This window comes from Bison bison, unplaced genomic scaffold, assembly GCF_000754665.1.
Source record: "Bison bison bison isolate TAMUID 2011002044 unplaced genomic scaffold, Bison_UMD1.0 scf7180017864139, whole genome shotgun sequence".
In the NCBI taxonomy this organism is placed as follows: domain Eukaryota; kingdom Metazoa; phylum Chordata; class Mammalia; order Artiodactyla; family Bovidae; genus Bison; species Bison bison.
In genome coordinates, this window is record NW_011494711.1 from 7417171 (window position 1) to 7431635 (window position 14465).

The following is a 14465-nucleotide window of genomic DNA, read 5'->3' on the forward strand; positions in this document are numbered from 1 at the left end:
TCTCTTTATTTAGGTCTTTAATATCTTGGAATGTTTTGAAGTTTCTAGTGTACAGGTCTTGCATATATTTTGTTAAATTTATCCCTAGGTATTCCATGATTCTTAGTGCTATTTTAAGTGATAGATTTTAATTTTTAAATATTTATTTCTTTATTTTTGGCTGTGCTGGATCTTTGTTGCTGTGTGTGGGCTTTCTCTAGTTGCGGTTAGCCGGGGGCTACTCTCTGTTTTGGTGTGTGGGCTCCTCACTGAGGTGGCTTCTCTTGTTGCAGAGCACAGGCTCTAGGTGTGGACTTCAGGAGCTGCAACACGGCAGCTCAGTAGTTGGGGTGCACATGCTTAGTTGCCCCATGGCATGTGACTCTTCCTGGAACAGGGATTGAACCTATGTCCCCTGCATTGGCAGGCAGATTCCTAACCACTAGACCATCAGGAAAGTCCAAGTGATGCATTTTAAAAATGAACATTTCCAGTGGTTTATTTTCAGAGAAATATTGTTTCTGAACAGCCTTTCACCACTTCATTGGTCCCCTTTTGCAGAAAGGTGGTTAATGCTATCTATAGCAATACATTTATCAAAACCAAGTTTTACAGTAGACCACTATCTCAGTGACATCTGCTTGATTCTTATGTTTACGTCTCTGCTGAGTAAATGAAAGAAATTGGTATGGGAATGATTAAGATCTGATAACTTTTCCTGTATTTTCATCCTTATGTTCTGTTCATAAGGATGTTTTCTTTGTGGTACCAGTCACTTGTTGACATTATTGGCAGCTTCCATCTCCATCTCTTCCCATGCTGTCTAATTTGAAGGTTTACTTATATGAATTACACCTTTTGGTTCACCAAAGCACCTACTGAAATTCTATGAATTTTACCCATGTATTTGCACACTGTTTAAATTGGGGCAAATGAAGTTTCAGAGAGTCCGGATGGTATAACTTACAGTCCAGAAAGTGTGAAAGTGTTAGTTGCTCAGTTGTGTCCGACCCTTTGCAACCCCGTGGACTAGCCCACCGAGTTCCTCTGTCCATGGAATTCTTCAGGCAAGAATACTGGATTGGGTTGTCATTCCTTTCTCCAGGGGATCTTCCCCACTCAGGGATCAAACCCATGTCTCATGCATTGCAAACAGATTCTTTACCATATGAGCCACCAGGGAAGCCCAAAATGAAATTATCAGTTGCTCAGTCATGTCCAACTCTTTGCGACCCTGTGGACTGCAGCCTGCCAGGCTCCTCTGCTCCATAGAATTCTCCAGGCAAGAATACTGGAGTGGCTAACCATCATCTTCTCCAGGGGGTGTTTCTGACCCAGGGATTGAACCTGGGTCTCCTGCATTGCAAATGGACTCTTAACTGTCTGAGTCACCAGAGAAGCAGAAAAGCAACTCTTAAAACAAGAGCTTCCAATGCTTTCACATTCTTGAATGATTGAAAAATATTATTGCTCTCTCTGAATCTTGAGATACACAATTTTTTCTATAAGAAATCTGAGACTTACTCTCTTTTTTTCCCCCTGCCCTGGTCAGGATCAGAACTATTATTTATTTTTTCCCTCCTATATCTTTTATATTTGTATGATACATGGTTAGCTTAGGAGACTCTAAAATATCTTCAGTGTGTTATTCTTGTTTGGAAGGCATTATTAAGTAAGGTTTTGGGGGATTTCACTGATGGCCCAGTGGTTAAGACTTTGCCTTCCAGTGCAGGTGGTGAGGGTTTGATCCCTGGTCGGAGAGCTAAGACCTCACATGCCTCACAGCCAAAAAACATAAAGCAGAAGCCATATTGTAACAAATTCAATAAAGACTTAAAGGTTTTAGGAATATGTGATAATGGAGGAAAAGGGTTTCATATTCCCATTTTTCAGATGAAGAAACAATAAGGTGTGTTTATACCACTTGTGTTTTTATAGGAAGAGTATCTCCAGGGATACTGCAAATTTTTCATGAAAGCATGGACTGTACCTGTAGTTTTATAATGTAAGTCTGTGTCTTTAAACCTAACTGAAAATATTCCTAAGTCTTTGGTTACCAAGGATATGCACATTCCCTTTATAGAGTGAATAAAGAGAAAGATTCAGCTATCCAAGTTGGAAGTATAATCTAAAGCTATGATTAATGAGCTTTAGTGGCAGAAGGCCTACTTGGAGAATTTAAGAAACTACAGGTTCCTTAGTACTGTGATTGGGCCAGGAGAATTTTTACGATTTAACAAGCATCCTCAACCTCTTCAGATGCAGGTCTTTGGTTGTGTATATTTTAAGAAATTCCAGTCTAGAAGAAAGGAAAGCTGTGGCTCTTGAAGGGACGGAGCAAAGGATTTGAAGGTTATCTTGAAGGTTTTCCAGCATAAATGCAGACTTCCATTGCTCTGCCCATTCTTAGATCTTCAATAACAATAACCGTGACGTCTGCCCTTACTGAATACTGCTACGTGACAAGCGCAGTCATGGTTCAGTCTTTGCTTAGGACAGCAGAAGATGATAAGCTTTATTAGTATGGCCTCCTTTCTTACAAATTCAATTCAAACACTTTAAATAGGAGGAAATGATGAACTATGAATAGACTTAAAGAAACCAAATTAATATTACATATTAGGGAATGAATTATAGGATATTTTGATTAGGAAAGACCTGTTGAACTAGAAGAGACTTTTCCTAGTCTAAATAAAGGAAATCATTTGGAAAAGTCTCATCAAAAGTTATTTTCAGTCTGAGAGCTGTAATGGAACACTTGGAAGGTTGTCCTCTCCTCTCAGACTAGGAAAATGATTTCATATGCAGAGCTGAAGAATGCTTCACAGCTCTCCAAGAAACTATGGCTGTGGAATGAATCTGACATGCTGATTAGTCAAGTCTAGTCTAAGGGCAGATATGGCCAACTTTTAAAGTCAGGAATAGAGAAAAGGGAGTTATATGTTCTTCTGCTATTTAGAACTCCTTGTAGGCTCCCTGTTGTCCATTCTATATGCACACATTTGCTTATTATGTGACACCTGCCTTTGTCCTTTCCAGCGCACTGTTTAGCCCCTTTGTGCCACTGCCTTTCATAAACTGCATTACTGGAACCGAACTAAAGCCCTTGAAGTTGCTAGCACCCACCCTGTGCTTCTCTGCCTTTATTTTCACGTTTCCCCATCTGGAAATTTCTGTCTCCTGCCTCTCACACTGTCCCAGGATATCTATATGCTGTGTGTCCTTCAAAACGCAATTCAAAAGCCAGTTTCTTCGGGGAAGTCCCTTTGATCGTCTCGGTTGGAAAGAGCCTTACCTTTCTTTGAACTTCCAGAGGATCACACATGGCTCTGATCATATTCTACTTTGTATTACAGAAGTATCTGTTGTATTTCAGATGAGATTTAACACTTTAGAATCCAATTTGTTTCGTTTTGTACTTTTTGAACGGTGTCTTGCATAATATGTTCTGGATGAATGGAAGAATGAAGTGACCACAAAAATTTTTTTAAGTTTTTTTATTTTTTCACTTTGGCATCTTTAATGTTAGTGCCTGGAAAAAGGAGACCTAAATGTGATGGCAAGATTTAAGATGTTCGGAGGCCGGGACTCCTCTAGTAAAATTTTTTCATCCAGTAATAACCACAGGGATCCTTCTAAATAGTAGCACAGCTGGCACTAGCTGCCTCTGATAGTCGTTAGACAAAATTAGAATTCCATGTGAAAGTGCTTTCTTGGCTGTATATTGTTATAAGTAGGTAGAGTCTTAAAACTTTTTCTTTGTTTTCTCTTAACCATCCTCCTTTTTCATGCACACACTTTCTGTAGGTGGGGTAGTCATCTGGCAGCTTTTCTGAAGTTTCAGAATTTTTTTTTCCTTTTTGGGGAAATAAGGAATGTAGTTTCCCTCGGGGACTTTGATACTCTCAGCTTCTTAGGGGAATCCGGGTCTGTTCGTGTGAGCTTCTTCCCTGTGTGTGTAAGTTGTTACCCCTGTGAGGGCTGAGATGTCATGGCTTACCTTAGTCCCTCTGCTTCGACACCTGGTTTCTGGCCTTGGCACCTGTTCCCCGCACCCACGCACTAGTTCTTGGTCTCTGCTGTATCGTGTAAATCACTTCTGTCTATGTACAATATTCATGCAATATTTTATTTCTGAGTTTTCTCCTCACCTACTCATGTCAGTGTTCTCCATTTTAGAGGGAAACCCTTTGAGGCCATAGGTTATTCCTGTCAGTGTAGCTCTGGAGAGCATTGAGCACCAAGTCCTACAAATGACTACTCACTGACAGCAGTGATGCTGATTGTAATTAGAGCTCATTTAGAAACAACAGTTGGCTTACTCAGCCTTGGGAAAGGAAGCCAAATACTTTCAGCTAGGAAGAAAAATCATTCAAGCTTGGAGAGCTGATGATGTGCCCAAAAGCAAAAAAAAAAAAAAAAAAATCCCTTTGAATTTTCACCATCTAAATTTATTATAGGAGCAGAATAATGAAACATTAATAATGGCATAATGATGCTGATGTCTAATTTGTCTCTAAGGGTGTTTAAGCAGTTTGTATAGCTTTGCTTAATCCACTACTGAAATAGAGCCAGTGACCTGTGACTGTCCCAAACAGGGAGAAAACTCAACATGAAGTGTGTTCCCCATGAGCCATTCATTTCCTAGAGACTCACTATAGTTTCTTTCCGTAAACCTGAGAATATGAAGGTATAAGATAAACTTGAATGTAATTCTGTTTGATTTTGGAGTTGCTTATCCAAATAGAATTTATGGAGCGGAAATGCTTATAACATGCTTGTTGTAAGTCCAGCCAATTAACCTCAATTAAGTAATTTCTTATATAATTATACACATGGATGGAGAGGATGCAAGGGATCAGAAATATACTAGGTAAGTGGAATGTCCAATTCCAAACCTTTATGCAGAAAGGTTTTCAATGACAAACTTTATTAGATTTAGGTGGGGAGAGGGCAGCATGGAGGGAGGCCCCAGAGAAACAGTTCAGCTGGTTAGAAAGAATCCAAGGCTGCCCATCTGTGTCTAATAGAGAAGGCCATATTGTAGCATAGCAGATGAGTTCCATGCACCGTGACTTAGCTAATGAATCTAGCACATCTCTCTCACAGTCCCTTCGTTTAAGTTCTTTAAAGAATGACCTGATTTTCTTTTTCTTTTTTTTTCTAATTGGAGTATACATGCTCAGTTACTCAGTTATGTCTGAATCTTTGCAGCCCCGTGTAGTCCACTAAGCTCCTCTGTCCACAGGATTATCCCAGCAAGGATATTGGAGTGGGTTGCCATTTCCTCCTCCAGGGGATCTGCCTCACCCAGGGATCAAACCTGTGTCTCCTGTGTTGGCAGATGGATTCTTTACTACTGAGCCACCAGAGAAGCCCTGATTGGAGTATAGTTGGTTTACAATGTTGTGTTAGTTTCTGCTGTAGAGCAAAGTGAATCAGTTATATACACATACACATATCCACTCCTTTTTAGATCCTTTTCCCTTAGAGGTCATTACACGAATGACCTGGTTTTCTAATTTGGATTGCCGGAGACTTGAACCATGGTCATTAGTGGAATCCAGTCAATGCTTTGTTTTTTTCCTTATCTGCAGGGCTGGCCTGTGTGTAGTCAGTGATTTTGCTGAGGGCCAGTGGGGAGAGGGGACACTGGTGTAAGCCTTAGTGGATTGAGTTAATGAGAAATGTGTAATTATGGAAGTCACTAGGCAGTTTCAGAGCCATGAGAGATACAGCACAAGCTTATCTGCAGAAGTCCTTTAGCTATGACCTGAGTGTGGCTGACATATCTAACATGGAACCTACGGGGTGTGTGCCCCATACAGAGTGTGTTCAGTCTCTGTGTACTTTTAAACTTCAAAAACTGTAATTTATGCGAGAAGTGACTTGTATATGGCATCTAAAAGAAGTTTAATTCTTTGAACATTATTAAGGACTGAGTGCCAAGTATTTATCTATATAGGAGAAGACCATGGCACCCCACTCCAGTACTCTTGCCTGGAAAATCCCATGGAGGATGGAGGAGCCTGGTAGGCTGCAGTCCATGGGGTTGAGAAGAGTCGGAGACGACTGAGCGACTTCACTTTCACTTTTCACTTTCATGCATTGGAGAAGGAAATGGCAACCCACTCCAGTGTTCTTGCCTGGAGAATCCCAGGAACGGGGGAGCCTGGTGGGCTGCCGTCTATGGGGTCACACAGAGTCGAACATGACTGAAGCGACGCAGCAGCAGCAGCAGAACTCAAAGTAGAGCATGTTTTTTGTTTTTTAAAAACTTATTCTATCAAAAGCAAGATGGGCACACTTATTGCAGTGTAGTGAAAAGAACAAGGACCAGAGTCAGAAAACCTGAGTTTGAATCCTTGACCTGGGAGTGTGGGTGTGTGTGATTTAAGGCAAATCATTTACTTTCTGAGCTTTGGTTTCCTCATCTGTAAAATGGACTTAATATCTACTTGGCAGGTAGGGAGGCTTGGGAAGTTAAGAGGTCTAAAGAATATGGTAAACTGTGACGTGTTGTTGAAAGATAAATTGATTATCTTTGAGAAACAGAAAGTGCTGCTCCAGAGGAAAGAGTAATTGTGCTCCTGGACTTGTATAAATGAAGTTGCTTTTAGCAATGGGAAGACATTTTCTGGTTGTTACCAGAGAAATTGAATTCCTAACACTCTAATTTATTAAAATAAAATATTTGCGAAAGGTTCAGATGCTTCGTGAAGATTCTAAGGGCTGTTCTCCCCTCTCTTTCCTCCCATGGTTCTTTCAATGCAGTTTGTCAGCAATAATGTCCTGAATAGTAAGAAGTGGATTTGGGCTCGGTTCTTTGAGTGTTTATGGAGAATAATTAAAACCCTCAGAGCCATTGTTATTTCCCATCTAGAAATATCTCATGAATAAAGTTCAGTCACACAAGGAAATAAATGGCAGGAGGTCAGAGTGGTAGTGATGCTGCTTGATTAGAGATTTTGAAAGGAATTTGTGTTTTTAAAGCTCTTTCAGATGGCTTATTCATTCCTATTGATGAATCACCAAATTTTTATCCCTAAGAACAATATTTCTATATAATGTAATGTATAATATTTCTATAAGTTAGGGGCTTAATCTAATTAAGCTACATTTATCAATGATGTTGAACAAGCAGGTAACTAGTTATTGAAAATAACATGTGGAATATGAAGGAGTCTCAGAAGTGAGGATGATGGAAAACTGCAGTCATACCAATTTTGAGTTTCAATGCAAAATCTAAAATTCTAGTACTTAGAGGAAAAAAAAATTCATTTAAATAAGCATGGTGCCAATAATCCACCCAAAGTTCTTCAAAATAAATATGTTTTGGCATGGTACTGAAATTCTCCAATATATTCCCCCAAATGTTTCTGTTGTCCAAATGGCCATGTTGAAGACAGACAGACAGAAAAGGCCTGGTGCACTAGGCGCTGGATTTATAACTCAAACAGTAGCTCCTTTTGAGGTTAGACAAACAACTCCAACTTGTAGGAAAATAGTTGGGCTTTGTATTTTTACTCTGTAAAAATTTCACTTGAATCCCTGGAGGTAGGCAGAGTCGCATAGTTTTTTGAGAAGTCACCGTGATGTAGACCCACTGTGTTTTATTTTTAATTTTTAAAAATTTTAATGACATTTTGAAACTTATCTACAATCATCATCTTTTTGTTTATTTCTTAGTTGCATAAGCAGGTGGGATCTTAGTTCCCCCACTGCATTGGAAGCACAGACTCTCAACCACTGGGCCACCAGGGAAGTCCCCTGACTGTGTTTTAAAGCATCAGTTTTCTTCATTTTATGTTTCTTAGAAATAATATTAGTAAGTTACTCGGACAAGTGAAGGAAAAATGCCTAAAACAAAATAACAAATCCTAAGCACATTTGAAAAAGTATTTTTGTTAAATTTAGACCCTGTTCATAATTTCAAAGGATTAATTATAAGAAAACCAATCAAGTCAACAGGACCAGCAAATGTGTCTATTTGCAAAAGCCCCTCTGGGTGACAAGACCACAGTCTTAAGTAAGAAACAGAAAACTACCCTAAGAAAGAAAGTGGGATTTTACTAACTGAGTGAATGGCAATATATTATATATGCTAGTCAGCCAAATTATTTTAAAAGAATAAATATAGCTCTTGTGGTGTGAAGACATTGTCTCCAAGAAGAAACATTAGAAATCTCTCAGTAACTGTCCACAGATTTAAAATTTTAGGTCCTCAAGCAAATGCTACATTAGCCAGAGTTAAAATTCACTGAGTTTCATGTGTTAGGAACTTTATAGAGAGAGGTAGGTAGTATTGGCTATAGTAGAATAGAATACAATATGAGTTGTTGCTGGTCACGGGATGTCTAAAAATTTGGGTAATTGGATTGTATTATTAAAAAGTATTGTTTCATTTATATCCAGGTGTATCCCTGGCATCAGTGCTGTCATACACAAGGTTGGAAATAATAACTGGTTTCTAGATCACTTATTGGTTCATTTTGGAAATAGGGTGCTTTTTTGATTATTTTAGCCCTCAGCTGGGCTATTGCTAAAACCCTGTGACAGGTGGATCCTGATTTTTTTTTTTAAACACTAAAAAAAAAAAAAAATTAGGATTTGATACATGGACACAGTGGCACCCAAGACGTCACATATGTGTGAATCATTATTTAGAAGTTGCTTGTGGGATTGAAAATTCGGGGGGATAGTTAGAAATGATAAGCTGACCTTTTTTTTTTAAAAACAGTTCTGTGGAGAGCGAGTTTGTATACTACGAAATTTGCCATGATCATTTTTAAGTAAAGGGGAAGTATTAATAGGTGTCTCACTATAAGCCACTTTCCTTTATTTTAAAGTAATATTAAAAAGTAATAAAATATATTTTTTCACAAGTAAAATGATCTTTTGATAATAATAAGATTTAGCAATTGAAATATAGCATTTCTAAATCTGTAAGCAAAGAAACCTTGAGTGGACCAGGAAGAATGTTGTGGCTCCCTGTGTTGAAGAAATACAAATTTATATGGGATAAACAAACACTTATCATGCTGGCCAATTGTCAACATTGTGAAACACTGAATTCCATTTTGGTGTAAACAATAATCAGGCTAAAAATAATTCCTAGGAAAACATCTTTTGAGTTGTGTGTAGAAAAAAACTTGATAAGAATTGTCCTGATTTCATGATGAATCTTTGTTTTTTCCCTTTTGGAGCTGATTTGTATAACCTTTTTCTGCGTGTCAAATACAGCATGTATACAGGAAAAGTTGTGAAATTTAAGAATAGCGTAATAAGTAAGATAAAATTATCACAGTGTAACTACTGGTAGGTCAAAAAGAACACTGCCAGCCTCTCAGAATCAGTCTGTATTCCCCTTCCCCATCTTGGTCCTTGACTATTATTTTTATGCAAATCACTCAGCTGTGTGTGTGTGTGTGTGTGTGTGAGAGTAAACCACTCATGTGTGTGTCCCTAACCGTTAGTATTGAATTTTGCCTCTTGTTAAAGAAATCATGTATTCTCTTTCATCTCAGCATCAGGTTTATAGTGCTTTGCTGAGCTAAGTTGCTTCAGTCATGTCTGATTCTTTGCAATCCTATGGACCACCAGGCTCCTCTGTCTATGGGATTCACCAGGCAAGAATACTGGAGTGAGTTGCCATGCCCTCCTCCAGGGGATTTTCCCAACTCAGGGACTGAACCAGCAACTCTTATGTCTCCTGCATTGGCAGGCCAGTTCTTTACCACTGGCGCCACTTGGGAAGCCCCCACAGGTTTATAAGACCCATCCAAATAGCACCGTGCAATACAGTGTGTTCTTTTTCATCAGAATGTAGTATATCATGATATGCCTGTGATATAGTACTTAACCATTTTATAGTGTGGGCCTTTGGATTTGTCTAGTTTACTACTACTACTTTTGCTTTGGACATTATGGCCTATAAAATTTAATACACATGGACATGAGTTTCTCAAAGTGTGGTCTTTCCATCCTCAGCATCGGCATGAAACATGTTAGAAATGCAGAGTCTCAGGCCTCAGCCCAGATCTGCATTCAAATATCACCTTGAGATACATGTGTGTTATATATATATATTATATGCTGTTTCAGTGATTGTGTCTTTAGTCATAATATTTTGGGGTTTTCTGGTTTGGAAACTGCCTTAGGAATCCTTTAATGGTCACACACATGCACACAAATATGCACATACTCCCTGCAATCTCTGAGCAGTAGCCTCATTGCTCATTTTTGAAACAATTTAATCTAGTTTGAGTCAAATTTTGGGTATTTCCAAAGATAAAATGAAAATTCAAAAGAAAAAAATCTGCTAACAAGAGCTTCAAAGAATATGCAACAGATGGAAGACCTGCTGAAAGAGGACCCTGCACACAGAGTAGACAGATGATTTCCAGAAAGGGAGCTGCAGAGCCCCATGGGGAAAGCAGGTCAGACTCTCAGGTTGAGCAGACATGGGTTTGAATCCACTGGTGTCCCTGACTCGCTGCTTCATCTTAGGGAAGGACTGAGTTCCTTTAAGTTTCAGTTTCCTCTTTGGCAAAGAGGGGATAAGAACATCTACTCTGAAGATTCAAAACCAATGACTCTCTGCAGCACCACAGTCACGCTGCAGGTGCGTTTGGCTTTGGATCAGCGGCATCAATCTGTGTGAATATGACTTTCATGCCTTCAGAGCTTTCATGCTTTTCACTTTACTTTCGTGCTTCCTGCAGGAACGATTCCAGGTGAAGAACCCTCCCCATACTTATATTCAAAAGCTCAAAGGCTATCTGGATCCAGCAGTAACCAGGAAGGTAAGATGGATTGTTTCCACTGCATGTTGTCGCTTCCTGGATTGTCACTGGCAGGGACAATCCTCGTGCCCTGGAGGAGCCCTTCCTTCCTCTCTGTTATAAACTCTGCTGGTGCCTCCGGGGAAACAATCCTGGGGTTGTTGGAGCCTGACAGCATTAAAAGACAAAGAAAAAAGTCATCCTGTCTCGAGAATGTGTTTAAAAGTTCTTTCCTGAGATGGGAGTCATGTACCTCTGATGGTTATTGGTAGCTGCCATTTATAATTATACTGGGTGGTTAGTTCAGCTCAGAGGTGTTCAGGCCCCCAGAAAAACAAGGCCTCGCAAAGAGAATACTCGTCTTCCATGCCTTGGTGCATTTCCAGAGACCTTGAAAAATCACTGGGGCTTTGTCATCCCAGCTGTGTGCTCACATCCTGTGTTGATGCTCTTCGCGGCTTCTCCCCCAGCCGTGCCCCAGGCCCCGAGAAGGTAAGGAGAGAATAGCTCATTCCATTCTCAGCAGACTCTCTCCTCTTACAAACAAGCTCTGCTTTGTGCAGCCACACAATTGGTTTAAACTGATGCCTCGTGGTAAAGCATGTAGCCTGGCACAGCCTGGTGGGCCTGGATCAGCCCTGGGATGTCTCAGGGCAGAGCTGCCCTTGCTCACGATGGGTGAAGGGCTCGTCACCAGACAGCACTTGTTTTTCGGTTGACCTGCCACAGCTCCTGCTTTCAGGGCTGCCCTGACAGTATCTTGAGCTGAATTCCCTCTGTTGTTTCAGCACGTGACTCAGGAGCAGAAAGGCACACTTTTCCTAGTTAGCTGCTGTTTCCGGGTCTCTTGGCTTGGAGATACATTTTTTAATTTTGTTTCCTGCTTCCATTCTAAGCACTGCCCTCACTCTGCCAAAAGAAATCAAGCAAAGGAGAACAACTACTATTTCCTTTGGGATGTTTCCTGGCCCTTTGTCCTGTGGTTGCTATATAGTCAAGCAGAAGTGAAGTCTAGGAGTGATGAGGCAAATGGTCTGTGGACCTCTGCTGTCACCTAGAAGCCATGTATGACGTAGCCTCCTCTTCTAAGAATGTACCTGTCAAAGTATCCTAATACCCTCCTCCTAAATATGGTACACATGTTTCTTTTTAACACAGAACTTCTGTCAGGTCCCCTTAATGAGACAGCTGCTTAATTCTTTTTTATTTTATTATAACTTATTTATTGTTAATTGGAGGATAATTGCCTTACAATATTGTGTTGGTTTCTGCTGTACATCAACATGACTCAGCCATAGGTATACATATGTCCCCTCCCTCTTGAACTTTCCTCCCACCCCATCCCTCTAGCTTGTCACAGAGCACCAGGTTTGAGCTCCCTGTATCATACATCAAATTCCCACTGGCTGCCTATTTTACATATGGTAATGTGTATGTTTCTATGCTACTCTCTCAATTCGTCCCACCTTCTCCTTACCCACTGTGCGACAACTGCATAATTCTCAATTTCTTTCTTGTCCCCCTCCCCAAGGATATAGCAGCCTTCAATTTCATCAGATTAGAGGAAATTAAAGGAAGGTGTACCCACATGCATAAAACAGAACCCAGAAAAAAAATTATTTCTTTTGCACAAGGGCAGCAAAATTCTATATAAGAAATATTTTCAGAAATCCCCTAGCTTGTAAACCTTCTGGCTAGATGGCTTAGATCCCAGCATTGAGCACACTCCCCCTGTGCTCTGTGTGTGTGTGTTTAGTCATTCAGTCGTGTCTGACTCTGTGACTCCATGGACTATAGTCCGCCAGGTCCCTCTGTCCATGGGATTCTCCAGGAAGAGTACCAGAGTGGGTAGCCGTTCTCTTCTCCAGGGGATCTTCCCGACCCAGGGTTGGAACTCAGGTCTCCCACATTGCAGGTAGATTCTTTACCATCTGAGCCACCAGGGAAGCCCCAAGCTAGATGTGGCAGAATCCAGTACTGTATTGAGAGGTCCCCTCACCCAGAGTATCTCCCATCCCCGGACAGTCATCTCATTATTTGTCAAATTCTTTAAAAAGCAAGATATGAAAACTCCTAGAGCGCACTTAAGACTCCAGCCCCGAGCCCCCTGGGGAGGAAGATGGTTGGAGGGAGGAGGCGGGATCTTCTGGCCCAGTTCCAGTTCTCCCTTGGAAAAGGATAAAGAATAAGGCAAAGGATGCAAAATGAAAAGCAACAACAAATCAGCTGCACGGAAAGTGTTTTGCTTCCTTGCAAATAACTTCATAAAGAGACCCCAGACAAAGGATGTTTCTTTGGACTGACCTTCATTTCTGACATCTCTGCCCTGGCCTTATGTGTTCATCTGAATGGTTGTATTTGGCCTGAGCCTCATCTTTCAAGATCAGTCATTCAGCTCTCAGGAAAAAAAACAAAAAACAAAAAACTTAAAATGGACATTGGATCAACCATCCCCGCTTTAGTAAGAGTTCTGTCAGGAGCTGGCAGTAGGAAATGATCTGTTCTACTCAACATAATTGTCATGCTTAAAGTCAGGAGAAAAGGAGATTTTGCCTGGAGTAAGGCATGGCTTGCAGTTGAAATGAGTTTACAATTCTTAGTTGCATTATGGGGTAAAAGATTTGCAATCAGGCTTCCCATTTAGCCAGACAGTCTAAACTGAGCAGTCTCCCCTTAACTGCATCTGGAGTCCTCAAGTACTTCATTCATTAATCTTTTGTTCTCATTGAATTGAAGATTCTTAATTTGCTGTCTTCTTAAAAAAAAAAATTCTTAAGCATATTCTATTTCTTCTAAGTAGTTTTAAATGAAACCCTGTAGGGCAGGGAAAGAAGAGCCTAAATTAGATATCTCTCCAAACCAGCCTCCTTATTTAATATACCAGGCAGTGCTCAGTCTGCACTTTACAGGGGTGTGCTCATGTCTGGCGTGGAGAAAGGCGATGGGCCATGAAGAGAGAAGTCTGGTTCTCTGTGGGTGCCGCAGATGGAGAAGGAAACCTATTATACGGGTCTCCAGGGCTTAGCTGTCTCCGTGGGCTCCTCCCTGAGCCTGCCTTTTATAGAGAGGGCTGGGGGAGGCTGAACTCTGCTAATAAATAGTACCCAACTCTTTTTTTGTTGTTGTTGATTCCCACAGGCAGTTTCCCTTTGAAGTTTTTTAAAGCATCCTGGGTACATGGTACAGATGCAGAGTGTTGGCAGTCATTATGTGTTAGGGAAGTATATGCCAAGGTTTCTCTTTGGTGCAGAATCCAACTGAAATTCAAACAGTTCCCCCAGAGAACAGAACACGCAGTGAAGTCAGTTTAGTTGTGTCTTAGTTAATTCTGCAGTTGCAAAAGTGTAGCGCCTTCCATAGTAAATGCCTGATAAATATTACCTGCTATTGTTGTCATACCTGTATATCTCAGTATTTTGAGCTACGTTGTTTTGATATGTGCCTCTTAGTCCTTCAGCGGATCCTCCTTTGTACTCAGTTAGATCCTTGGTGGTATCCCGGTTGTCCTTGTCACCCTGTATGAGGTATGACCTTCCCTGAGGAAGCATAAGACTGAGTTAGGGAACTGGCACAGGTTGCGGGGGATGAACTCTGAGTTGTTTCTGAGAGGCACATGTGCAGACAGCCCAAGGCTTGTGACTCAGCCATGGGACTGGCCCCTCTGGAGCAGCCAGCACACCTGGAAGTGGTTTCCTCAGCTAT

General features: G+C 40.7%; 1 protein-coding gene across 5 annotated transcripts in view; it reads left to right on the top strand.

Annotated features, from left to right (window-relative positions):
• FMNL2 (formin-like 2) overlaps window positions 1-14465 on the top strand; it is a 331355-nt gene that overhangs the window by 208399 nt on the left and 108491 nt on the right. For all 5 annotated transcript variants that reach the window (XM_010840000.1, XM_010840005.1, XM_010840002.1 and 2 more), the window contains exon 3: window positions 10704-10784. In XM_010840000.1, coding sequence (XP_010838302.1) covers window positions 10704-10784 — 81 coding nt within the window. The remainder of the gene's footprint in view (window positions 1-10703; window positions 10785-14465) is intronic.